This window comes from Hyperoodon ampullatus (assembly GCF_949752795.1).
Source record: "Hyperoodon ampullatus genome assembly, chromosome: X".
Lineage (NCBI taxonomy): Eukaryota > Metazoa > Chordata > Mammalia > Artiodactyla > Ziphiidae > Hyperoodon > Hyperoodon ampullatus.
The window spans coordinates 106,571,898-106,597,933 of NC_136913.1; the positions used below are offsets into that span (position 1 = coordinate 106,571,898).

The window sequence follows — 26,036 nt, forward strand, 5'->3', positions numbered from 1 at the left end:
GATATGCTGACAAATAATTTACATATCGTTTCTATACAGTATTCTGTTCACACCATGTATAATCTTGACATTACCAATTATAATTATAGATACATTAATGTTGAACTTACAGTTTTAATACTTAAAAATCATTGTTCCTGTTCATCACTGATGAATGGATAAACAAAATGTGGTACACATCCATACAATGGAATAGTATTCAGTTATAAAAAGAAATCAAGTTCTGATACATGCTACAACATGGATGAACCTTGAAAACACAATGCTAAGTGAAAGAAGCCACATATAACAAAAGGCCACATATTTCATGATTCCATTTTTATGAAATGTCCAAAACAGGCAAATCCATAGAGACAGAAAATATATTAGTTGTTGCCAGAGGCTGCAGGAAGGAGAGAATTGGGGGTGGCTGCTAACAGATGCAGGGTCTCTTCTGAGGGTGATGGGAATTACTGGTGATGGGTACAACACAGGGATATACTAAAAACCACTTTTAAATGGCATATTTTATGAGAATTTCATCTCAATTTTTTTAAATACAAAAAAGTCAATGTTCCAATAAAGAGAATCACGGTATCAGCAAGATCATAATTAGAATAAAAAATGCATATCATGAAAATGTCACAATTACTGGGCAAGGGAAATTCTGATGACACATTTAAGGGCACATTAAAGGATAAAACTGCTATTGCTGTTAAAATATGTGAAGATGATCCTTCCCAGGAACTGAAATTAAAATTTTTACAAGAAGCCAAAATCCTCAAGCAATATAATTCATCCCAATATTGTCAAATTTATCAAAGTTCGCACACAAATACAGCCTATCTACATGATTAAGGAACTGGTTCCAGGAGGCGATTTCTTCTCCTTTCTGAGAAAGGATGAACTAAAACAGTTAGTGAAATTTTTATTAGATGCTGCTTCTGGATGGCAAATCTCGAGTAAACATTGTATACACAGGAACCTTGCTGCAAGAAACTGCCTGGAGGTGAAAATAATGTTCTGAAAATCAGTGACTTTGGAATGTCTCGTCAAGAGGATGGTGGTGTGTATTCATCTTCTGATTTAAAGCAGATTCCCATTAAATGGACAGCACCGGAAGCTCTTAATTATAGGAGATTTCATTCTGAGAGTGATGCATGGAGCTTTGGCATCCTCCTCTAGGGGACCTTCAGCTTAGGGGTCTGTCCATACCCTGGAATGACAAATCAGCAAGCACAAGAGCAAGTGGAAAGAAGATACTAGATGTCAGTCTCTCAGCAGTTAACCAGAACATATTTATAAAATAATGAAGTCTTGGGATTACAAACTTGAAAACCACCCCAAGTTCAGTGAACTTCAGAAAGAACTGCCATCAAGAAGAAAGTCACATAGTGATGAAACAGTACCAAATTCAGACTTCAGGACTCTATCTTCCAGCAAAGTAATATTTTCTTCTCATTAATAATAAGTTTATACCACCTTACCTGGAATATTCTTCTTATTGTTTATTAACTATTTTTTTAAATATGTACAACTTTAACCATTGTAATAAGAAAGCACAGGTTCTAAATGCAAGAGATCCCTCAAATCTATCTTTTCACACCTAGGACTGTTGATGTTTTTCAAAGGGTTTCTACTTCAGGCTCAGTTCAGAGTTGACTGTCCTCCATCCTAGACACCTCTACTCTCTCGGTGCTATAAACTGCATTGGTAATACCATCTGTGCAGGATACATTCCAACAAAAGGTGGCTTTCCACTATGCTAAGACAAGATTACATTTGTAAACATCACTTCCTATTGGGAATTATCTGGACAACTTTTAGTAAGGTTGTCATTTCCCTCTGTTCCACCATGCCCTCCTCCTTTGTCAGGGCATCAGAAAACTATGCATGAAATGCCCTCAAAGAGTACCCTTTCAGAGTTGAGGCAGCTGATTTTAAATGATGTTACTTTATTGACAGCTGTGACAGCAAGAACAAAGTCTGAAACGTTAGGTCTGGGTGAAAGAGCAGCTAGACTGGTGATCAAAATAGAGAAGAAAGGCAAATAGAAAATCAGCCTTATTATCAGAGCTATTCCTTTATAAACACACACACACACTTTCTATTTTTATGATCAAAAAGGTCCTAAGAAATGTTTCAATAGTTCATAGACTCCTCATAAAAGAACCCTCTGGAGCTTCCCTGGTGGCGCAGTGGGTGAGAGTCTGCCTGCTGATGCAGGGGACACAGGTTCGTGCCCCAGTCCGGGAAGATCCCACGTGCCGCAGAGCGGCTGGGCCCGTGAGCCATGGCCACTGAGCCTGCGCGTCCGGAGCCTGTGCTCCGCAACGGGAGAGGCCACAACAGTGAGAGGCCCGCATACCGCAAAAAAAAAAAAAAAAAAGAACCCTCTAGATGGCAACAAAATTTGTTTAGAGAAACTATAAAATACAAGCCCAGTGAATTAATAAATTATTCCTGGTTAATCCTAGTACGTGTACACATACACACACAGGCACGCACATGCCAAGTACAAAGGTACACATGGATGAAGTTGACAGTTAGAAGAGTCCAATGACATTTACAAGGAAGAAAGAAGTTACAGGAGAAAGATATAGGGACAGCCATCCTAATTCCACTTTACACCTTCATTTACCCTTAAACTGCTGCCTAGCAATTCTTATCATAGCAAACACACTTCCTGAGGTATTCCAAGTGGATAAAATGGAAGAGTTAAAACTAGGATCCTACTGAACTGAATCTCAGCATACCCAGGGATGCCTCTCAAGATAAATGTGTGTGTGAGGGATATGTGTCACACTCAAGGGTAAATGTGGCATGGGGGCCTTTTGGAAGTGCTCATGCCTACGTCCAGATAAAGAACAGCACAGCACCTGAGTGAAAATTTGGTCTGCCTTAAGTGGAAGAAAGGAAATAGAAAATCCCTCCTGTTCTCTCCAACTGTTTGGTGCCTATGAATATCAGTGTACAGAACTCACTGATACTTTAAAGGATGATAATGAAGAGAAAAATAGTTTGGGTCTATCATTTCAATCTCCTAACAAGACTTTTTTTTTACACATTTAATGATTGCTACATACAGACCCAGATGAAAGCATAATAAACCTGCCCTCAAAAAATATGTTGCAGCACACAAAGCAACTTCTTAAACAGTATACTATCAAATGCTATAAATACACTGAACCTTCTTTTGGGGGCAAAAAATGTCAGTGATGTTTCTCCTCAAGTCCAAAGAGATATATAGTTAATACTTCTGTACACAGCTCTCCATGTAAAGTTAAGAGTATCTGAAACATAGCAGGTAATAAAGAAAAATACTTGATTGTTTGATTAGAAGGAAGAGATGAAGTTACTGCCTTCAACAAGACCACAATCTAAGGAGAGGGATATGTAACACATTCATTTATACATAGGAATCAGTGACTAGGACTCTATAGGCAAGCTGACACACACGTGTAAGCAATGGGAAACTACTGAGGAGGAAACTTAATTGAACACTTCCTACTCCAACACATATTATTACCAGCATCTAGGACTGTGCCTCAACATGGTAACACATTCCTAAAATAAGCAAACTTTGAGCCGTTAGGGGGTCAGTTTCCAAGTATGGACTGAAGAAGAAAGGCTCAGAACAGGAATTACAAAATCGATTGCTTACAGGGGCTAGTATAAAATGGAAACAAATGGAAGTGAGCTGGGTGGGGCCTGAATGAGGTAAACTACAAAAAAAGACCCACTCTATTTAAGGGGAACAAGCACCTAGGCAGGTCTAGCTGACTGTTGCCATGCAGAAATCAGGACACAATGTTGCCAGATGTTCCAGTTCTTCAAAAGAAAATGAAATTTGGATCTTGTCAACTCTTCTGATTTTTAAAGGCAACCTTTTTTTTAATGTTAAATATTGTGCAAGGCCAAGAAGGTATGTCTAATAAGCCACATTCTGCCTAAGGGCCGAGAATTTGCAACCTTGGGTTTAAACGATAAGAGTTAGGTTACACGTAAGAGACCAGAGGTGAGAGATGGACCTGTAAAATATATTAGGCTTCACTGGAGTATCAGAATAGGAATGCAGCATGCTACAAATACAGATGGATAGGATAGAGTTAATTGCTAATATTCTTTGAAATCAAGAACCAAGAATCCAGAATCAAACTGCAAGAAGACTGAGCTTCTCAAAACCTAGAAGCAAGTCTCAGTTTAGCAGTGTCTGGTTCACAAAAGGACTCTCAAAAGTTAGCTGAACTCAGTGAATTGAGGACCACACATATCAATTTACAATTGTGAAGCTAAAGAATGCTTCTAAGTGGAAATTTTTCATAGACAGGAATTTTTGAAGATTAAACTAGGGGAAACAGTTAAAGGCAAAGCAGCTAGTAGTGTTCAAGAGACTAAATCAAGGAAAGAGTAGATGAATTTGGACGAAGACATTAGCAATAACGAGTAACAGGAGATACAGAGAACAAGCAAAAAGGATTTTGCAACGAAACATTATGAAACAGGAAAAGAAGACTCTGGAAGGAATTTAATCTGGGTCACATTTATATATTGTATTTTCTTAACTCTAACATGATCATTTTAATGTTTTTGAAATCAGGGTGATACATACAAATCAATGTCATTTCTCTATCCACTTTTCTCAAAGAACAGTTCTAGAAACCAACAATGAATCTTAAAATTAATGACATCTCTGACTCATGGAAATGTGACATGTGTAGCAGTTCTCCTTTCTGTAGAATATAAAATAAAAAGGGAGCAGGGAGCAGCAGATTTGAAGTAGCCTAAAGGTAAATGGTGCCAATAAGAAATGATGAGACCTCTAAATGAAAAGGAAGAACCACATAAAGACCTGACCAACCCTAGAAGGTATCCAACAGAAGGCAGCCACAGAACAGCCAAAAAAAAAGGAAAAATCAACCGGTGCCTCACAAAGAGTCTACCCAAGAAGAAAGTAAAGAGAGATGTACAAAATCACAATGAAATTGTCGACAACGATTGGCCCACTGCTAATGAAGATATAAGAGGCAGAGTTTTTTTGTTTTCTTTAATAAGGGGACAAGGTGAAAGCAAGAAGTAAAAAGCAAAATGCCAAACTGAAACGAAGGTTATGGTGAAGAATAAAAAAAGAAGATTAAGAGTTTATGGTTCACTAGGGAACACAGCTAGTGGTTAGGGTGGGCGATGGCTAGAATTTAAGAATAGGTAATAATATTTCTTTTATAATCTTTCTAATTTAAAAAAATCTACTGAATTCTAAATGCTCTCTCATAACTCTCATCCACCCTCCTCTAATACTTATATAACAAGCACAAAATAACAAAACAGAAAAAGCACACTATTTGTCAAGAAGTTACCTACCTGGCAACCTCAAATCCCTGCTTTGCAGCCAAAATAAATAGGACAAAATCCATACTCTAAAGCTCACACCTTTATACAAAACAGGCTCTCAGACATTTCTCACTCTTAAACAACTGTAAACAGCCTTGGCTATCTATCCAGTTTCATAGAAGATTAGAAGCAGCAAATAATATTAGGAGGAGGGTAGAGAAAGCAAGGATACTTGATATCATTAAAAAGTGACAGCTAATATGGAAACAAGGAAATTGGCTATAAAAGAATCAACAACTTCAAATACAGCCATCTCGAACCACTAAATGTAGAGGGCAAATCATCCTACACACCTCAATAATCCTAAGGCATCACACCAAACAATAACTATTCAAATGATGATCTGAGCACTCAAAAAAGATTAAGGTTCTGAACACTCCGTCCACATACAATTTATTGAAGATGGATAAAACACTTTTAAAATCTCACATAAGGCATAACTACTTTGAAAACAAAGTTGCATATTTTAAATTCCAGAACTAAAAGCACAGACCATATTTTTGGCTTTGCAAAACATGGGCAGTGGTAGAAAGAGGCAGGAAACTTAAAACAAAAAATCTCTGGATAACGTGTCTGCATGAAAGGCAAAAAGAAGATCAGAGAACACTGAAGGGCAAGAAGACCTATGTTTGCATATTGGCTGTGTCAGCTAATATCTCTGTCACCCTCTTCAACTTAACCTCTTAGAGTCTCAGTTTCTTCACCTGTAAAATGCAGATACCACCACCACCTACAAGGTACTTTAAAAAAGTAACTAGCCAGAGAAGATGGGAATGAGTGGTGAAGAGAAAGCCAGATGTTTTTAAACACATCTTGGTGCTTTAAAAAAAAAAAAAGGCATAGCTAACAGCAAGCTTAAAATGAAAACAGCTTAAAAATAACTGGGAATCTTGTCTCGCATCTTTACCCAAAGACCTGACCATTATATTTAGGTGAAAAACTCTAGTTGTATCTTGCAAAATGGATCTAGTTTCTTCAACATTATCAGACCTCATTTTATATTTCTATCTTTAAATGAAAAGAGGTGAGAGAACACTCACCTTGATTGAAAGTCTTCATTATCTGTGCTTGTCCGAGGACTTATGAGTAGATGACAAATTAAGGGAAAACAACTTTTGGGGGGAAAAAAAGAATGCTGTCTCATCTTTTAGTATAATCCCTCAGCTTGCAGGCCTAATTGGCTCTTACCAGCCTGGTAGCCTCAAACTCTACCAGCTCTTCTCATCTGCCACATCATCTTGCCCTGCTACTTCCCATGCCCCCAGCCCAAGGGACTCTCTGTTCCCTTTCTTCCTCTCGGTGGTAGAGCCAGAGGGACTTTAAATCCCTTGGTGGCATAAAACAATCTCAGTCACCACAGAAGCTTAAAAAACAATCAAGTCTCCCATTTCCACGTTTTGTACATCTGAGAGGGTTAACTGGAGAGACCATTTAAAAGGTAATAAGTCCTTGAGCATTTAGACCACATACTACAAGGGTACAATTCTAAATAAGACCAGTATCAAAGCTTTCCATTATACTGATTAAAAACATCAATAAGATGAAAAGGATATTGTTTCTTCTCTTCCTTTCCTCCTGAACTGTCCCGTTTCTCTTTCTTTTCTATCTTTTCTTTATCATGCCTGGACTCCTATAACGAATGGTGGAATTAGTTGGGGAAGGGAAAACCAAATATAAAAATCAGCTCAAAATCTCTTTTCATCACTCACCAGTCATAAATTTTTCTTCAAACTTATTTAATATGACACCAAAAGCACAAGCAACAAAAGAAAAAAACTGGACTTCATCAAAAGTAAAAACTTTCATGCATCAAAGAACACTATCAAGAAAGTGAAAACACAACCTACAGAACAGGAGAAAATATTTGCATATCATATATCTCATAAGTGTCTAATATCAAGACTACGTAAAGAGTTCTTACAACTGAGCAACAAAAAGACAAACAATCCAATTAAAAAATGGCCAAAGCATCTGAATAGATTTCTCCAAAGAAGATATACAAATGGCCAACAAGTACATGAAAAGATGCTCGACATCATTAGTCATTAAGAAAATACAAAATCAAAACAACAATGAGATACTACTTTACACCCACTAGGATGGCTACAATAAAAACTAAATAAATAAAAATAAAACAAAACAGAAACAGAAAATAACAAGTGTTGGCAAGGATGTAGGGAAATTGGCACCCTCATACATTGCTGGTAGAAATGTAAACCGTGCAGCCACTGTGGAAAACAGTTTGGTGGTTCCTCAAAAAGCTAAACATAGCATTACCATATAACCCAGATATTCCACTCCTGGGTATATACACAAGATCATTGAAAACAGGTATTCAAACAAATACTTCACAGCAGCACACCAATGTTCATAGCAGCACAATTCACAATAGCCAAAAGGTGGAAAACAAGACAAAAGTCCATCAAGTGACGAATGGATGAACAAGTGTGGTATATTCGTAAAATGGAATATTACTTAGCCATGAAAAGAAATGAAGTACTGATACATGTAACACCATGAAGAATCTCAAAAACATTATGCTAAGTGAAAGAAGTCAGACACAAAAGACCACATTATAATACAGTTCCACTTATATGAAATAGCCAAGGTTTTTGATAAGTCCATAGAGACAGAAAGCAGATTCGTAGTTGCCGGGGGCGGGGGGCGGTAAGGGGTGATGGAGAATGACTACTTAATGAGTATGTGGTTTCCCTTTGGGGTGATGAAAATGTTCTCGAACTAGACATAGATGATGAGTGCAAACACTGCAAATATACTAAATGCCACTGAATGGTACATTTTAAAATGGTTAATTTTATGTGAATTTTACCTCAATTTAAAAAATACTTATTTAAAAGGAGCAGCCTCCCTTTTAAAACTATCACCTTATAATTTTCCAAAACTGCTTTTAAGAACTATGAATATATGGCATATATGTTGAATATATATAATGATGCTTTGTAAACACTTTACACTTTAGTAATGGCTTGCTTACTTTATGGCAGATGCATCAGATGTATTCTGAGTATCATCCATTAGTATCTAAGAGAATGCACACTATACTTAATTTTAAAATCAAATATAAGTTGTGAACACATAAGTTTATTAGGAGAAAATATTATAAAAATGTGTTTAAAAATCAGAATTAATAAAGACTATAACGGTGTGATGATCAGGGAGAATACATGCGACCATATTTTAACCTCATGAATGAAGGGAAACTAAAAGAACTGTTGTCACAGAAAAAAGAAAACACGAAAAGAAAGGCTGAAAGGCTGAAACTCAATGAAAAGAAGTAGCTGGGAGTGGAATGGAGAGGAAAGGAATTTCAGAGGTAAACTAATTCCACCCTCCCAGTAATTTGGGACTGAACTGGCTCAAGTTCTCCAAGATAACCTGCCCTCCCCCAAAGCCTCCTCTTCCTGCCCCCAAATAATTAACAAAAGACTACTTGACTACAAAAAAACCTCAGTATTTGCTAAATTTTCTAATGGGTGATTTTCTAAGAAAAAGTATATTGTTCTTTTTGTTCTTGTAATTTACCTTTTTGCCACCAGAGGAGATTTTATCCATTTTTTCAGATTTAAATGAGTCACCGCCTTTTTCTTTGCCTGACGATTTTGACTTATTTTTTTCCTTGTCTTTCTCATTTGGATAAGGAGACTCACACGGACTCTCACTTTTGTGTTTTGAAACCCCCACTAAAATTATAAAAGAGAATCATGAAAGCCTTTTCCAATTCAGTTTGATGACTGCTTGGGAAGTATTAATAAGTCTACCTACTTGTTCCATTTTCCTCTTTCCGCCTCTTGGTTAATAAGTCCGGTGGCACTTCTCGGTCATTGTTTGAGTGATCCTAGAACCAAGAATTGTGAACTACATTGATCAAGAGTTTTTGTTTTTGTTTTAAAGTATTACTTTTATACAAGAAGAAAACAGCTAGTAACTAGCATTGGAGAATATCTGCGGTGCTTTCACATACTTGGTAAAATGACATGAAAGACAAGCAGAGCTGGTAGAGATTATTAGGCTGAAGATCCTTATTACTGTAGAAGATTCAAACACACTTTACGGTGAAAATACCAGTTAAAACACTAAATAATAGACTGTCATGCAACAAACTAGTACTTTAAAAAAGGCAACAAACACACTACCGTACATGATAATGAGCTTTCCAAACTAGTTTTTAAAAAATTACAAACCCTTTTCCGCTCTTTCCTGTCCTTTTCATCTTTTTTTTCTCTTTCTCTGGATCTTTCCCTCGACTTGTCCATATCTTTCTTGTCCATTTCTCTCTCCTTACTCTTGGACAGTGGTGGAGGAGTATGATTAATGTAGAGCTGTTAAATTAAGGCAATATTACTAAAGATTATTAGTTTTCCAGTATTGGCATCATTTGCTTGATTGTTTATTTAATGAAAGACATTTGGTAGTAGACCCAAAGTCAAAACTGGTCAGCTGTCTGGATTATAAGAGGTAAAATAAAAGAGCATGGTACAAATTACGCAAAGAATTCAATTCCTGACCTTATAAAAATATCATTTCTTTAACTCAACCAGTTCATTCCTGCCTCAACTGAGATTTTTATTAGTAAATTCACAAGCTACAGTTCCTTATATAGCTCTATTGTGAAGACCCATAACCACCATTATAACAAGAGTCCATATGTGAAAAATAGTGACTGGACTTTCTCTACTGCAAACAAACAAAAAAATACAAACCTCTACACAATCATGGAAATTTAAAATAGTTTTACCATCCGCTGATAAGCAATCGATGACAGTGAGCAAAAGTATAAAATAAAACCTAGCCTTTACTAATAAGTCTTTTCTGCCTCAGTGTATACCATGCATAGATTATCCTAAATTACTGTTATAGTAAAGGCTGCATATTCTCTACTTCTGAAAGCGCTCCAATTTCTGTCAAATAATCACAACTGATTGTAAAATTTGTCTTACTGGTTCTAAATAGCTCAGAAAGCCATACTGTCAGTTGAGGTTGATAAAACAACTCAGACTGAAAAATGATAAATCAATATTCTCTTTTGCCTATTCTTTCTCCAATGAAAGGCCCATAGACAATAAAACAGCCAAAGATCAAGGATATGCTAATTCTAAATAATTAAGAGGTAACCTTACTTATGCAAGTTGTAAATATGGAAATCCACTCTAAAACAAAATATTAAGGAAATAATCAGACACCTAACCTTACGGCATTTATAACTGTGCTACAAGCTTACGTTTAACTTAAGACATTAAAAATGTTAGGCAGCAGAATACTGAATATAACTCATTACATAACTACACAATTCTAGATATAACTTGGGAATGAAAAGAACAGTGAGTCAAAAGTCAAATATTTTTACACAAAGAAATCCTTCGGTATTCAAAGGAATACATGAAAAAAGACAGCCATCAGTTTGAGAATTAAATTAACACTTGTTTTTTTTAACACCAACAAATATTTTCAATTCAGTTTGCTCAGAAATACTGCCATAGCAATGCGTAAGTAGATTCTTTAAAATTTCAGTGTTTAAAAGTTGATGATCAACTGAAATAGACAAAATGTTTATTAATAACAAAGAGCAAGAGAATGAAAAACAATCATAAAGTGCTTGTCCAAAAGGTACTCTTGCTGGGTATATGCCCTAAATGACACTTTAATATTTTCTAATTGTGAGGTTTATTCACATCTTAAGTCAATACTATTTATGAAACTGACAAGACAAAGAAAGTAATATGTTATTACAATACTCAAAGAAGACTTATCTTAGGGAAGTGTTGTTTAATTCTTCCAGTAAAAAAACTTTTTTGTTTGTGATTACAAATAAGCACGTGCACACACATACACACACACACACACCCCTCCACAAGAATGAAGTTTTTAAGTGTACCTAACTTGAATTCTGTATTGCAGGGAATTGGGAATCCTAGAAATTCTTAGTTTAGAAATGTACCAATTCTATTCCTTCTTTCTACCCTTCTAAGAATAGTTCTGATCACAATACTCTTTTCCACAAAAACATACAGTCTCTCATTGCGTACGGAATAAAATGCATATTCCTTAGCTTGGGTATTCCAAGCTCTTCACAACCCTTGCACAATTCTGCCCTACTATGGAGTGACCCAATGTACTCTAGGCTGCGGCTACCGCTGCTCCCTAACACCCTGTGCTTCCCAGCAGTTCTCTTCACCAGAATGGTTGCTCATTTTTATCTTAATCTCTTAAACTCCTACTTTGCCTTCAAAGACAGCTCGAAAGCCATCAGCACTTCAACATTCCCTCAACTCCACAAATCACTGTCCAGTGAACTCTTATTTTATATTAACCTTTTTTGTGGCAGGAATTCCCAATTAATTTCATGTCATTTATTTTTGTCCATAACATAGTTTACAGGATGGTAGGGGGAGCTAATGTGCCTTTTCTACTTTTACACACTTCCTAGTGTCTTGTACACATAGTGAGTACTCAATACACGTTTGATGAATAAAATTAATGATTTGTTAAACTGATCTGCATGTAGCGTTGTTGGATTTGGGGTTTTTTAAATTTGTTTTTATTCCTGATATTACTGGATCCTGTTTTTTATTGGCTTTTATCCTTGACATTGAGATCATTAGATCCAAAAAAACAATTTGACTGATCTTCAAAATCTGTTTAAGAGACCACTGCCACAATGACCTTTTTAAGGCTACAATGTATAAAGATGGCCTCACATGTTGGTTCAGGTTTGGTTGGTTGTAAATCCTTGTTTTAAGATGATGAACAGAATTAAAAGCTGAATTTTATTTTGAGGTGGTTATTGCCGCCCTCAGAAATTACAGAGAAGCTTGGTTCAAAGGAGCATGCTTTTGGGCTTCCCTGGTGGCGCAGTGGTTGAGAGTCCGCCTGCCGATACAGGGGACACGGGTTTGTGCCCCGGTCCGGGAAGATCCCACATGCCGCGGAGCGGCTAGGCCCGTAAGCCATGGCCACTGAGCCTGCACGTCCAGAGCCTGTGCTCCACAACGGGAGAGGCCGCAACAGTGAGAGGCCCGCGTACCGCAAAAAAAAAAAAAAAAAAAAAAAATTTTTGTTACAAATAAGCACGTGCACACACACACACACACCCCCCTCCACAAGAATGAAGTTTTTAAGTGTACCTAACTTGAATTCTGTATTGCAGGGAACTGGGAATCCTAGAAATTCTTAGTTTAGAAATGTACCAATTCTATTCCTTCTTTCTACCCTTCTAAGAATAGTTCTGATCACAATACTCTTTTCCACAAAAACATACAGTCTCTCATTGCGTACGGAATAAAATGCATATTCCTTAGCTTGGGTATTCCAAGCTCTTCACAACCCTTGCACAATTCTGCCCTACTATGGAGTGACCCAATGTACTCCAGGCTGCGGCTACCGCTGCTCCCTAACACCCTGTGCTTCCCAGCAGTTCTCTTCACCAGAATGGTTGCTCATTTTTATCTTAATCTCTTAAACTCCTACTTTGCCTTCAAAGACAGCTCGAAAGCCATCAGCACTTCAACATTCCCTCAACTCCACAAATCACTGTCCAGTGAACTCTTATTTTATATTAACCTTTTTTTGTGGCAGGAATTCCCAATTAATTTCATGTCATTTATTTTTGTCCATAACATAGTTTACAGGATGGTAGGGGGAGCTAATGTGCCTTTTCTACTTTTACACACTTCCTAGTGTCTTGTACACATAGTGAGTACTCAATACACGTTTGATGAATAAAATTAATGATTTGTTAAGCTGATCTGCATGTAGCGTTGTTGGATTTGGGGTTTTTTAAATTTGTTTTTATTCCTGATACTACTGGATCCTGTTTTTTATTGGCTTTTATCCTTGACATTGAGATCATTAGATCCAAAAAAACAATTTGACTGATCTTCAAAATCTGTTTAAGAGACCACTGCCACAATGACCTTTTTAAGGCTACAATGTATAAAGATGGCCTCACATGTTGGTTCAGGTTTGGTTGGTTGTAAATCCTTGTTTTAAGATGATGAACAGAATTAAAAGCTGAATTTTATTTTGAGGTGGTTATTGCCGCCCTCAGAAATTACAGAGAAGCTTGGTTCAAAGGAGCATGCTTTTGGGCTTCCCTGGTGGCGCAGTGGTTGAGAGTCCGCCTGCCGATACAGGGGACACGGGTTTGTGCCCCGGTCCGGGAAGATCCCACATGCCGCGGAGCGGCTAGGCCCGTAAGCCATGGCCACTGAGCCTGCACGTCCAGAGCCTGTGCTCCACAACGGGAGAGGCCGCAACAGTGAGAGGCCCGCGTACCGCAAAAAAAAAAAAAAAAAAAAAAAATTTTTGTTTGTGATTACAAATAAGCACGTGCACACACACACACACACACACACACCCCTCCACAAGAATGAAGTTTTTAAGTGTACCTAACTTGAATTCTGTATTGCAGGGAATTGGGAATCCTAGAAATTCTTAGTTTAGAAATGTACCAATTCTATTCCTTCTTTCTACCCTTCTAAGAATAGTTCTGATCACAATACTCTTTTCCACAAAAACATACAGTCTCTCGTTGCGTACGGAATAAAATGCATATTCCTTAGCTTGGGTATTCCAAGCTCTTCACAATCCTTGCACAATTCTGCCCTACTATGGAGTGACCCAATGTACTCTAGGCTGCGGCTACCGCTGCTCCCTAACACCCTGTGCTTCCCAGCAGTTCTCTTCACCAGAATGGTTGCTCATTTTTATCTTAATCTCTTAAACTCCTACTTTGCCTTCAAAGACAGCTCGAAAGCCATCAGCACTTCAACATTCCCTCAACTCCACAAATCACTGTCCAGTGAACTCTTATTTTATATTAACCTTTTTTTGTGGCAGGAATTCCCAATTAATTTCATGTCATTTATTTTTGTCCATAACATAGTTTACAGGATGGTAGGGGAGCTAATGTGCCTTTTCTACTTTTACACACTTCCTAGTGTCTTGTACACATAGTGAGTACTCAATACACGTTTGATGAATAAAATTAATGATTTGTTAAACTGATCTGCATGTAGTGTTGTTGGATTTGGGGTTTTTTAAATTTGTTTTTATTCCTGATACTACTGGATCCTGTTTTTTATTGGCTTTTATCCTTGACATTGAGATCATTAGATCCAAAAAAACAATTTGACTGATCTTCAAAATCTGTTTAAGAGACCACTGCCACACTGACCTTTTTAAGGCTGCAATGTATAAAGATGGCCTCACATGTAGGTTCAGGTTTGGTTGGTTGTAAATCCTTGTTTTAAGATGATGAACAGAATTAAAAGCTGAATTTTATTTTGAGGTGGTTATTGCTGCCCTCAGAAATTACAGAGAAGCTTGGTTTAAAGGAGCATGCTTTTGGGCTTCCCTGGTGGCGTAGTGGTTGAGAGTCCGCCTGCCGATGCAGGGGACACGGGTTCGTGCCCCGGTCTGGGAGGATCCCACATGCCGCGGAGCGGCTGGGCTCATGAGCCATGGCCGCTGGGCCTGTGCGTCCGGAGCCTGTGCTCCGCAACGGGAAAGGCCACAACAGTGAGAGGCCCGCATACCACAAAGAAAAAAAAAAAGGAGCAAGGTGAACTGACAGAAAAGATTTGGATACTAAACTAGAATCCCACTTGAAAAGCCAAGTCCATGTGTATTACAAAGTGAAAATAGTGACTAGTTTAGTAAAAAAGAGGATCCTAGGGGCAAAGTATAACTTAAAAGGTCAAACTAGAGCAGGGAAACATTTTTATATGTACGATGACAAAGTAACCTGAAAAAATAGACACATACCTTTCAAATCCTCTAAAAAGTAAAAGCTACCACAGAAAGTTTAAATTATAGATCATTAATTTTAGAGAGCACTCAAAGTCCAGTGAAATTTTTTTTCTAAGACATTCATATGCTATTAAACTTTCTTACACACAAAAAAAAAATCAACATCAACTACTATGCAGACCAGTAAACTTTGGATGCTTTACCAAGTCCAAAGGCATAAGAGTTCATTTCAAATATTTACTGAATACCTAATCATATTGCCAGGTATCATACTAAGCACTAAGGATCTGAAAAGTGGTATGAGCTGCAATTTTTACAAGGGTATTCATATGCCATTTTCAAAATTTTCTGGTTGAGTGTGGAATAAATCTATTGAATTTTAAATGCCTACAAAATCACCATCTTTTTTTAAAGCAGGGCGGGGGGATCATTATAATTTAAAAAATAAGACAAACACACGAAAGAAGAACCCTTTCAACTACTATTGAAATGGGTCCTAAGAATCAAGGAACCATATTTTTTTTGGAAATTTTTATTTTCATTGTGGTAAGAACACTTGAGGAACCTTAATTTTAGTCCAAGTTTTGGTACCAACAAGTTATATGCCACTGGGAAAAGATCAAGAACTTTATTCTCTTATTTGTTAAAAAAGACACTGCCACCTGCCCTACCTATCTCACAGCACTGTGATGAGTATGAAATGAGATAACATATGTTTATCTCATATGTTTTATTTTCAAAAGGCTTTCACAAATGTAAGGAACCATAATCTTCATCATTGCTTAGAAAATCCAGTTAACTATAACAGCAGGTTTTCAACTGCTTCAAAATATGTTTCAGGAAATAAATATTCACAAGGTAACAGATTAATCCATGAATTTAAAGTAGTCCACACAAGCCACTGATGGTTAAGACTGACATACATACACAATCCCACTCTGGTTATGAAAACCTACTATACTGGAATACATATTCAATTTAGCAAATAACTTTAAAAGGAAGCATTCACAGTACAACTGATTCTCTTTTGATTAATACAGTATATTCTCAAAACAATGCTACAATTTTAGGACACAGGCACATTAGCTAATCTAAACTGGTAAAAATTAGTGCTTACTTGCCGAATAGCCACAGACATTTCATTATAAAGCTAATAGTTCTAAAAGCAGTTAGTACTGTCAACTGGGTTTATTTTAAAATATCATTTTTTACTGGTCCAACAGTAAGGAATCATACTTAGCAGATATAAGCGGAGGCAAAGTAGAAAATCAAAGTGAAACAGGGTACAAATTTTATAATAATAAAGACAAAATAACATGAACATTGGACAATTCAACTATAACCATGAAATGAATGAACTCTGTAATAAGATACACAAACTGCACACTATTTTTAGTAGCAGAATACTCAAGAAAGTAGAGTAATAAGCAAGAATTAATACTGACATGTAAACACAACCATCAAGTTGAGTATTCCCCTCCAGGAGAATGATTAGTTTACATTAACCATATTTCTTGATAATATGCTACAACTACCAAAAAGGTAGCTCAGCAGAGGCGATATAAAGATTTTTATGGGTTAAGATGGGCTCAGTTTTTAGAACAGTTATGTGAATGCATCAGATATATTTTTTGGCCTTTTGGGTTATCTAAAAAAGTTAGAAAACAGCCTGACAGATTTGTTTTGAGAAATTAAATAAGCCTACTCCTCAAAAGAAACCAACAACTCCTTCCTCAAATCTTAAACTTACTTTCAGATTTTGAAGCATAAAAGGATAATGCATAACAGCAAGGAGAGATTATAGAAGGGCTGCCACATTACACACATTTTATAACAATTTCATTAAAAGGGACCATTGTCATCCATTGTTTCAGTTTGTGATAGGTGTTTTTAAAAGTTATTCCACTAGCTTACTGAATTTACTAGGGTGAGGGTACCTACTAAATAAATGAAGTAAAGAATTTTTCTTTGTTTTACTTAGGCATGATGATTTTAAAAGACTCAAACCTTTGCTGAAGATTCCTTGAGTTCGATGAGACTGTCCTGTAGAAAATGAATGGAGATGACAGGTGAGCTGGCATAGTTCTCAGAACCCAGAGCAATTTTGGGAAGTATGGCTGTAACCTGGAAACAAACCAGCTACTTCTTGTGAGGATAAATCTCGTGATGTCATTGTTATATGAATATCAACAGTAAAAAACAAAAGCAAAACTATGTAATGGAATTGTAATGTTTAAAAAAAACTAAATTATATGTACTCGTTGTAACAAACAAAAATCTTTCTCTGCTCAGAATTTTAAAATAAATGTCAATGCCACATTTTTCATAACACTGTATTTAAACTACAGATAATGGTAAGAGGCTTAAGAAAGCAAAACATTTGTTCTCCACAAAAAGTTTAAAATAGTGGAGATCACTGTGGAAGAACAATATTGCCTTATATCTTCATAGTTTTTCTTTGATAGGGAGGTTTCAAATTTTCCTTTACTTGTGACTCCACCATAAATATATACACATTTTATCCTAGCCAGAAAACTCAGTGGCATTACATTAACAAGAAAACAAAATGTATTTATAAAAGAGTAATCACTTTTTTTTGGCAAAGTGCCTCTAACGATGAATCTCATACCTCGTACAAAAAAAAAAAAAAAAAAAAAGCACTTAAAAAAAGAAAGAAAATGAAATCAATTACGGTATTCAACCACAGTGCTCTTGATGAAGAATTAGTTAACTTACAGGTTTAAAAGTTCAACGTACTGCAAATTCAAAGATTCCATGAAATTACATGAGTTTAGAATTAAAATTAAATATGGAGCAAGGAATGGCTACCCTGAGTCTTCAAGAAGGCTACACCCACGATTTTGTGCTGCAGTTGAATGCCTGGGGTTTGTCTTTGCTGGGTGGTAGGATTGGATGCCACATCTGCTTTTATCGTAACGCAAGGTTCAACTTGTTGGGAACCCAATGGGTATAAACAAACCTCCAAGGGAAGATACAACAGAAGCTGCATGCTCACTGAATATACACAACTACAGGAGAACTGATCACCAAGGAGACTTTAAAATGGAACTCCTTTCAAGACTCCTTCTTAGAAGGCACACATCGGTATGATGCTCATCAAGAAGCTTGATGAATTCAGAGGTATCTTGTTTATCCTGTATCATCCAGGAAGTCTTCAGTGCTATATATTCTTCAATATTTATGCCGAAAAATAGGCTTCATTCTGCTGAAAAGATTCATTTGCTTGTAGCTACCACTGCACTCCAAAAAAGACTGCTTAAGGCAGTGAGGCACTTCTGGGTAAAATTTCTCTTGCACTTTGAAACACTACAAAATTAGTGCTAGGTCCTTGAAGTTTTAATATTTTTATAAGAAAAATACTCAATAGGAAAAAAATATCAGTCCACCAATATGTAAAAAATTCATTTTCTAATGCAATATAAAACCTCCAGTGGCTCCAGTGCATACTTGGCACAAGACTTGAAGGAAGTCAGGACACGTATTCCAAACAGGTGAGCCTAACATGGACGCTGCCTTCCTCAGGCTATACTAACCTTTACTGTTGAGCAATGTGATGGAGAAGGGTAGGTATCAATTTTGCGACGTTTTAGTTCTGTTGGGATGAAAAGAAATAGTCACAATAAGGTATGTTTCCACTTTTTTCCACACACTTAAAAAAAAATCACCAACTTCTAAGGTTATCAAATATTAGTTCCCCTTACTAAAGTCCCTAGATAACTTGCCATAATAACATGAACCAACTTTATATTACAACAACCAAAGGTAAACAAATATAAATCAAACTTGCCCCTTTCAACCTCTGCAATATCTGATCGGGGAACAGGTGACTTCAAGGACACAGAAACTGGTGTTTTCTCTCCTCCTTTAAGGCTTTCCTTTAATTTCATTTCCTTTGCTATATCTCTTTCTCTGGATGGCTCCTTCTCTCTTTCCTTTTCTTGAGTCGACTTTGATTCTGCATTGGGGACAGTGGTCTTGAATTTCTCATCTTTAGCTTTTTCTTCCTTCTTGAATTTTTCTTTCTCTTTGTCAGACTTAGGTGTTCTTTCCTTCGTCTCTCTTGCTTTTTCATCTTTACTTGGCCGTTCTTCCTTCGGTTTTTCTTTACCATCTTTACCAAGTACTCGGGCCTCTGGAGTAGTAGCTGGAGTCTTTTCTTTTTTCTCTTTTTCTTTCTCTTTCCCTTTTTCTTTGTCATTTTCTTTAACAGCTTTGCTGCTTAAGAATAAAAACATGACATTTTAAGACAAATGGTCATCAAATATATTCAATGTTATAAATCATAAAGCTTTTCTTACTGACTTCAAAAATTCTAGAACTGGGATTTGGGAAGATGGCGGAAGAGTAAGACACGGAGATCACCTTCCTCCCCACAGATACACCAGAAATACATCTACACGTGGAACAACTCCTACAGAACACCTACTGAACACTGGCAGAAGACCTCAGACCTCCCAAAAGGCAAGAAAGTCCCCACGTACCTGGGTAGGGCAAGAGAAAAAAGAATAAACAAAGACAAAAGAATAGGGACGGGACCTGCACCAGTGGGAGGGAGCTGTGAAGGAGGAAAGGTTTCCACACACTAGAAGCCCCTTCGCGGGCAGAGACTGCGGGTGGTGGAGGGGGAAAGCTTCGGAGCCGCGGAGGAGAGCACAGCAACAGGGGGGCGGAGGGCAAAGCGGAGAGATTCCCGCACAGAGGATCGGTGCCGACCGGCACTCACCAGCCCGAGAGGCTTGTCTGCTCACCCGCCAGGGCGGGCGGGGCTGGGAGCTGAGGCTCCGGCTTCGGTCCGAGCGCAGGGAGAGGACTGGGGTTGGCGGCGTGAACACAGCCTGCAGGGGGTTAGTGCACCACGGCTAGCCGGGAGGGAGTCCGGGAAAAGGTCTGGAGCTGCCGAAGAGGCAAGAGACTTTTTCATCCCTCTTTGTTTCCTAGTGCACGAGGAGAGGGGATTAAGAGCGCTGCTTAAAGGAGCTCCAGAGACGGGCGCGAGCCGCGGCTAAAAGCGCGGACCCCAGAGACGGGCATGAGACGCTAAGGCTGCTGCTGCCGCCACCAAGAAGCCTGTGTGCAAGCACAGGTCACTCTCCACACCCCCCTTCTGGGGAGCCTGTGCAGCTCGCCACTGCCAGGGTCCCAGGATCCAGGGACAACCTCCCCGGGAAAACGCACGGCGCCTCAGGCTGGTGCAACGTCCCGCTGGCCTCTGCTGCCGCAGGCTCGCCCCGCATCCGTACCCCTCCCTCCCCCTGGCCTGAGTGAGCCACAGTCCCCGAAGCAGATGATCCTTTAACCCCGTCCTGTCTGAGTGAAGAACAGACGCCCTCCGGCGACCTATACGCAGAGGCGGGGCCAAATCCAAAGCTGAACCCCGGAAGCTGTGCGAACAAAGAAGAGAAAGGGAAATCTCTCCCAGCAGCCTCAGAAGCAACTTGATGTACCCTGCATCTGTGGAATACATGAATAGACAACGAATCATCCCAAATTGAGGAGGTGGACTTTGAGAGCAAGGTTTATTATTTTTTCACCTTTTCCTCTTTTTGTGAGTGTGTATGTGTATGCTTCTGTGTGAGATTCTGCCTGCATAGCTTTGCTTCCACCATTTGTCCTAGGGTTCTATCCATCCGTTTTATTTTTCTTAATAAATATTTTTTATTTTAATAACTTTATCTTATTTTATCTTCTTTGTTTCCTTCCTTCCTTCTTCCCTCCCTCCCTCCCTCTCTTCTTCCTTCCTCCCTCTCTCTCTCTCTCTCTCTTTCTTTCTTTCTACTTTTGCTCCCTTTTATTCTGAGCCGTGTGGATGAAAGGCTCTTGGTACTGCACCCAGGAGTCAGTGCTGTGCCTCTGAGGTGGGAGAGCCAATTTCAGGACACTGGTCCACAAGAGACCTCCCAGCTCCACATAATATCAAACGGTGGAAATCTCCCGGAGATCTCCATCTCAACACCAGCACCCAGCTTCACTCAATGACCAGCAAGTTGCAGTGCTGGACACCCTATGCCAAACAACCAGCAAGACAGGAACACAACCCCACCCATTAGCAGAGAGGCTGCCTAAAATCATAATAAGTCCACAGACACCCCAAAACACACCACCAGATGTGGACCTGCCCACCAGAAAGACAAGATCCAGCCTCATCCACCAGAACACAGGCACTAGTCCCCTCCACCAGGAAGCCTACACAACCCACTGAACCAACTTTAGCCACTGGGGACAGACACCAAGAACAACGGGAACTATGAACCTGCAGCCTACAAAAAGGAGACCCCAAACACAGTAACATAAGCACAATGAGAAGACAGAGAAACACACGGCAGATGAAGGAGCAAGGTAAAAACCCACCAGACCTAATACAGGAAGAGAAAATAGGCAGTCTACCTGAAAAAGAATTCAGAATAATGATAGTAAAGATGATCCAAAATCTTGGAAACAGAATAGACAAAATGCAAGAAACATTTAACAAGGACCTAGAAGAACCAAAGATGAAATAAGAAACGATGAACAACACAATAAATGAAATTAAAAATACTCTAGATGGGATCAATAGCAGAATAACTGAGGCAGAAGAACGGATAAGTGACCTGGAAGATAAAATAGTGGAAATAACTACTGCAGAGCAGGATAAAGAAAAAAGAATGAAAAGAACTGAGGACAGTTTCAGAGACCTCTGGGACAACATTAAATGCACCAACATTCGGATTATAGGGGTCCCAGAAAAAGAAGAGAAAAAGAAAGGGACTGAGAAAATATTTGAAGAGACTATAGTTGAAAACTTCCCTAATATGGGAAAGGAAATAGTTAATCAAGTCCAGGAAGCACAGAGAGTCCCATACAGGAGAACTCCAAGGAGAAATATGCCAAGACACATATTAAACTGCCAAAAATTAAATACAAAGAAAACATATTAAAAGCAGCAAGGGAAAAACAACAAATAACACACAAGGGAATCCCCATAAGGTTAACAGCTGATCTTTCAGCAGAAACTCTGCAAGCCAGAAGGGACTGGAAGGACATATTTAAAGTGATGAAGGAGAAAAACCTGCAACCATGATTACTCTACCCAGCAAGGATCTCATGCAGATTTGATGGAGAAATTAAAACCTTTACAGACAAGGAAAACCTGAGACAGTTCAGCACCACCAAACCAGCTTTACAACAAATGCTAAAGGAACTTCTCTAGGCAAGAAACACAAGAGAAGGAAAAGAACTACAAAGCGAACCCAAAACAATTAAGAAAATGGGAATAGGAACATACATATCGATAATTACCTTAAATGTAAATGGACTAAATGCTCCCACCAAAAGACACAGATTGGCTGAATGGATACAAAAACAAGACCCATATATATGGTCTCTACAAGAGACCCACTTCAGACCTAGAGACACATACAGACTGAAAGTAAGGGGATGGAAAAACATATTCCATGCAAATGGAAACCAAAAGAAAGCTGGAGTAGCAATTCTCATATCAGACAAAATACACTTTAAAATAAAGACTATTAGAAGAGACAAAGAAGGACACTACATAATGATCAAGGGATTGATCCAAGAAGAAGATATAACAATTGTAAATATTTATGCACCCAACATAGGAGCACCTCAATACATAAGGCAAATGCTAACATAGATACAAAAATCCTCGACAAAATACCAGCAAATAGAATCCAAAAGCACATTAAAAGGATCATACACCATGACCTAAATATAAGGCCAGACACTATCAAACTCTTAGAGGAAAACATAGGCAGAACACTCTTTGACATAAATCACAGCAAGATCTTTTTTGATCCACCTCCTAGAGAAATGGAAATAAAAACAAAAATAAACAAATGGGACCTAATGAAAGTTAAAAGCTTTTGCACAGCAAAGGAAACCATAAACAAGACCAAAAGACAACCCTCAGAATGGGAGAAAATATTTGCAAATGAAGCAACTGACAAAGGATTAATCTCCAAAATTTATAAGCAGGCCATGCACCTCAATAACAAAAAGACAAACAACCTAATCCAAAAATGGGCAGAAGACCTAAATAGACATTTCTCCACAGAAGATATACAGACTGCCAACAAACACATGAAAGAATGCTCAACATCATTAATCATTAGAGAAATGCAAATCAAAACTACAATGAGATATCATCTCACACCAGTCAGAATGGCCATCATCAAAAAATCTAGAAACAATAAATGCTGGAGAGGGTGTGGAGAAAAGGGAACACTCTTGCACTGCTGGTGGGAATGTGAATTGGTACAGCCACTATGGAGAACAGTACGGAGGTTCCTTAAAAAACTACAAATAGAACTACCATATGACCCAGCAATCCCACTACTGGGCATATACCCTGAGAAAACCATAATTTAAAAAGCGTCATGGATCAAAATGTTCACTGAAGCTCTATTTACAATAGCCAGGAGATGGAAACAACGTAAGTGTCCATCATCGGATGAACGGATAAAGAAGATGTGGCACATATATACAATGGAATATTACTCAGCCATAAAAAGAAATGAAATTGAGCTATCTGTAATGAGGTGGATGGACCTAGAGTCTGTCATACAGAGTGAAGGAAGTCAAAGAGAAAGACAAATACCGTATGCTAACACATATATATGGAATTTAAGAAAAAAAATGTCATGAAGAACCTAGGGGTAAGACAGGAATAAAGACACAGACCTACTAGAGAATGGACTTGAGGATATGGGGAGGGGGAAGGGTAAGCTGTGACAAAGCGAGAGAGTGGCATGGACATATATACACTACCAAACTTAAATAAGATAGCTAGTGGGAAGCAGCCGCATAGCACAGGGAGATCAGCTCGGTGCTTTTTGACCACCTAGAGGAGTGGGATAGGGAGGGCAGGAGGGAGGGAGATGCAAGAAGGAAGAGATATGGGAACATATGTATATGTATAACTGATTCACTTTGTTATAAAGCAGAAACTAACACACCATTGTAAAGCAATTATACTCCAATAAAGATGTAAAAAAAAAGAAAGAGCTGAATGCAGAATGAAAAAAATCATATAAACAATTGAATAAATGCTGCTTAAAAATGAAAAAAAAAATTCTAGAACTACGAGTAGCCCTTTAAAAACTAAAGGACAACTTTAAGACAAGTAAAAAGCAAGTACTTCTTTATCCAGTAAATAATAACCAAATTCACAAATACCAGATTAAAAAAGAATAATTAAAGTGATGTTAGGCCCTTTTTTTGTACATGTTCATAACCTTTGAAGATTACAAAGTAACAACCAAAAACTATCCCATAAGCCAACCAAGGGTGCTACCATCAGGAACTGGATTACTTGGCTGGATGGATCACTGGTCTAAATTAGTAGGCTTCGCTCACATTAATTATTCTTACCCAGATTGTACACAGCAAACACTCAATCCTAAAATTTTTTTTAACTTCACTACATACATTCCCCTGCATATCCCAGCAGAGGAAACAAAGTCAGCTGCAGCATTATACAAAACGTGAGAATGGTAAGCACATCATCAAAATAGCAGTATAGACAAAATTTCTAAGTCCAACAAAAATGACTTCCATAGTATTCATCTATCACCCTCTGTCATTCATGTCTAATGAGGTTGCTTAATCATATAAGAATTCCAAATTTTGACATACAGCACAGTGCTCCTACCTGTTAGAGCCACTATTTCCATTGCTTGAATTCCCTTTTGGTGTGGCATTAGAAGCTTTATTAACTGCTTTCACACCACACTGAGATCTCTCCCTTGATTTATCTGAAATAAAGGTAAGGTTTTATTTGACAAGCCCCTAGATGTAAATAAGCTACAATTGCACAGCAAAATGATTAGAGACTAGATAGAAAGAAACAAAGGGCTGATCACTTCTTGACAGTTACATACTCCTACTTAGGGAATTAAAAAGTAACACTAAGCCAGCATTTTACTTGTCATGTGATACAAAACATTTCAGTTTGCTGAAACAAAATGTATTACTTATAAATTTCTACAAATAAGCATACCAGTCTCATCGTTACTGCTTTCATCCGATTTAGATGCACTTCCTGTTGACGATGAAGAAAGCCCACTACAAGGCCCATTTTGTATACTGGCAATTGCATTCCTCGGAGGGGGGTCTTTGTGATGAAACTCATTTTCAGGTATCATGTATGACTTTCTACTTTTCAACTGCCCAGAGTAGCTGAAAGTCGCACAAAGTGTTTAAATATACAAATACACATCAAAAGGCACAAACATGGGGTTTAAAAGAATAAAATTAGCAAGTTATTCACTCTGCTACTTGATTCCAGAGAAAAAAAAATATTAATTTTCAGTAAGTTCCTGAATGTCTTTATAAGAGAACCTAGATGCTTTCTTAAAAATTTCAATGTAAACTAATCCTTCAACTAAAATGCCTTTTTTCCACTATTGAAGATTTGATAACTCAACTGATGATAACATTACATTTCCTCCAAACCAGGATATACTATATATGATTTTTGAAACTATCATCCAGTATAGACCGGAAGCTGATAATCAGAAGTGACAACTCTCACCAGCCTGTGGGAACATGATTGCATAATCTCCCATAATCTCCTGAAGTAAGGCAGAAGATAAACTTCAACACTGTAAGACATTTTAAAGTCTTCAGAATCCTTCTGTAATCTAGTCTCATAAATCACATTAAAGTATAATTGTGTTACCCCATAGCCAATGCATATAGATCTGGCCTCTTCTCTTTTTCCTCTTGGCAGATTTTATGCACTCTTCTTTCCAAAGCCTGACCCAGATTCAAAACTTTTGGGTACCAAGGAAGTATTTTTGTTAGCACAATCAAGATATTCCTGATGTGAGTATATTCGCCTGTTTCAAGGCAATGTACCGATGCCTACAACAAACATT

The 26,036-nt window shown here is 37.9% G+C and overlaps 1 protein-coding gene across 1 annotated transcript in view; it reads right to left on the minus strand.

Moving 5' to 3' along the window:
* Positions 1 to 952: 952 nt before the first annotated feature.
* The window catches only part of THOC2 (THO complex subunit 2), a gene marked incomplete at its 5' end in the record, with an annotated part of 111,685 nt that continues 86,601 nt past the window's right edge, over positions 953 to 26,036 (minus strand). Inside the window, 12 exons of the mRNA XM_079727044.1 lie at positions 953 to 1,195; positions 6,411 to 6,456; positions 6,924 to 7,000; positions 8,914 to 9,071; positions 9,154 to 9,226; positions 9,573 to 9,710; positions 17,146 to 17,181; positions 18,693 to 18,751; positions 18,947 to 19,377; positions 24,809 to 24,911; positions 25,157 to 25,335; positions 25,838 to 26,022. Of these exons, the coding sequence (XP_079583170.1) occupies positions 6,429 to 6,456; positions 6,924 to 7,000; positions 8,914 to 9,071; positions 9,154 to 9,226; positions 9,573 to 9,710; positions 17,146 to 17,181; positions 18,693 to 18,751; positions 18,947 to 19,377; positions 24,809 to 24,911; positions 25,157 to 25,335; positions 25,838 to 26,022 (1,467 nt within the window). The 3' untranslated portion in view covers positions 953 to 1,195; positions 6,411 to 6,428. The remainder of the gene's footprint in view (positions 1,196 to 6,410; positions 6,457 to 6,923; positions 7,001 to 8,913; positions 9,072 to 9,153; positions 9,227 to 9,572; positions 9,711 to 17,145; positions 17,182 to 18,692; positions 18,752 to 18,946; positions 19,378 to 24,808; positions 24,912 to 25,156; positions 25,336 to 25,837; positions 26,023 to 26,036) is intronic.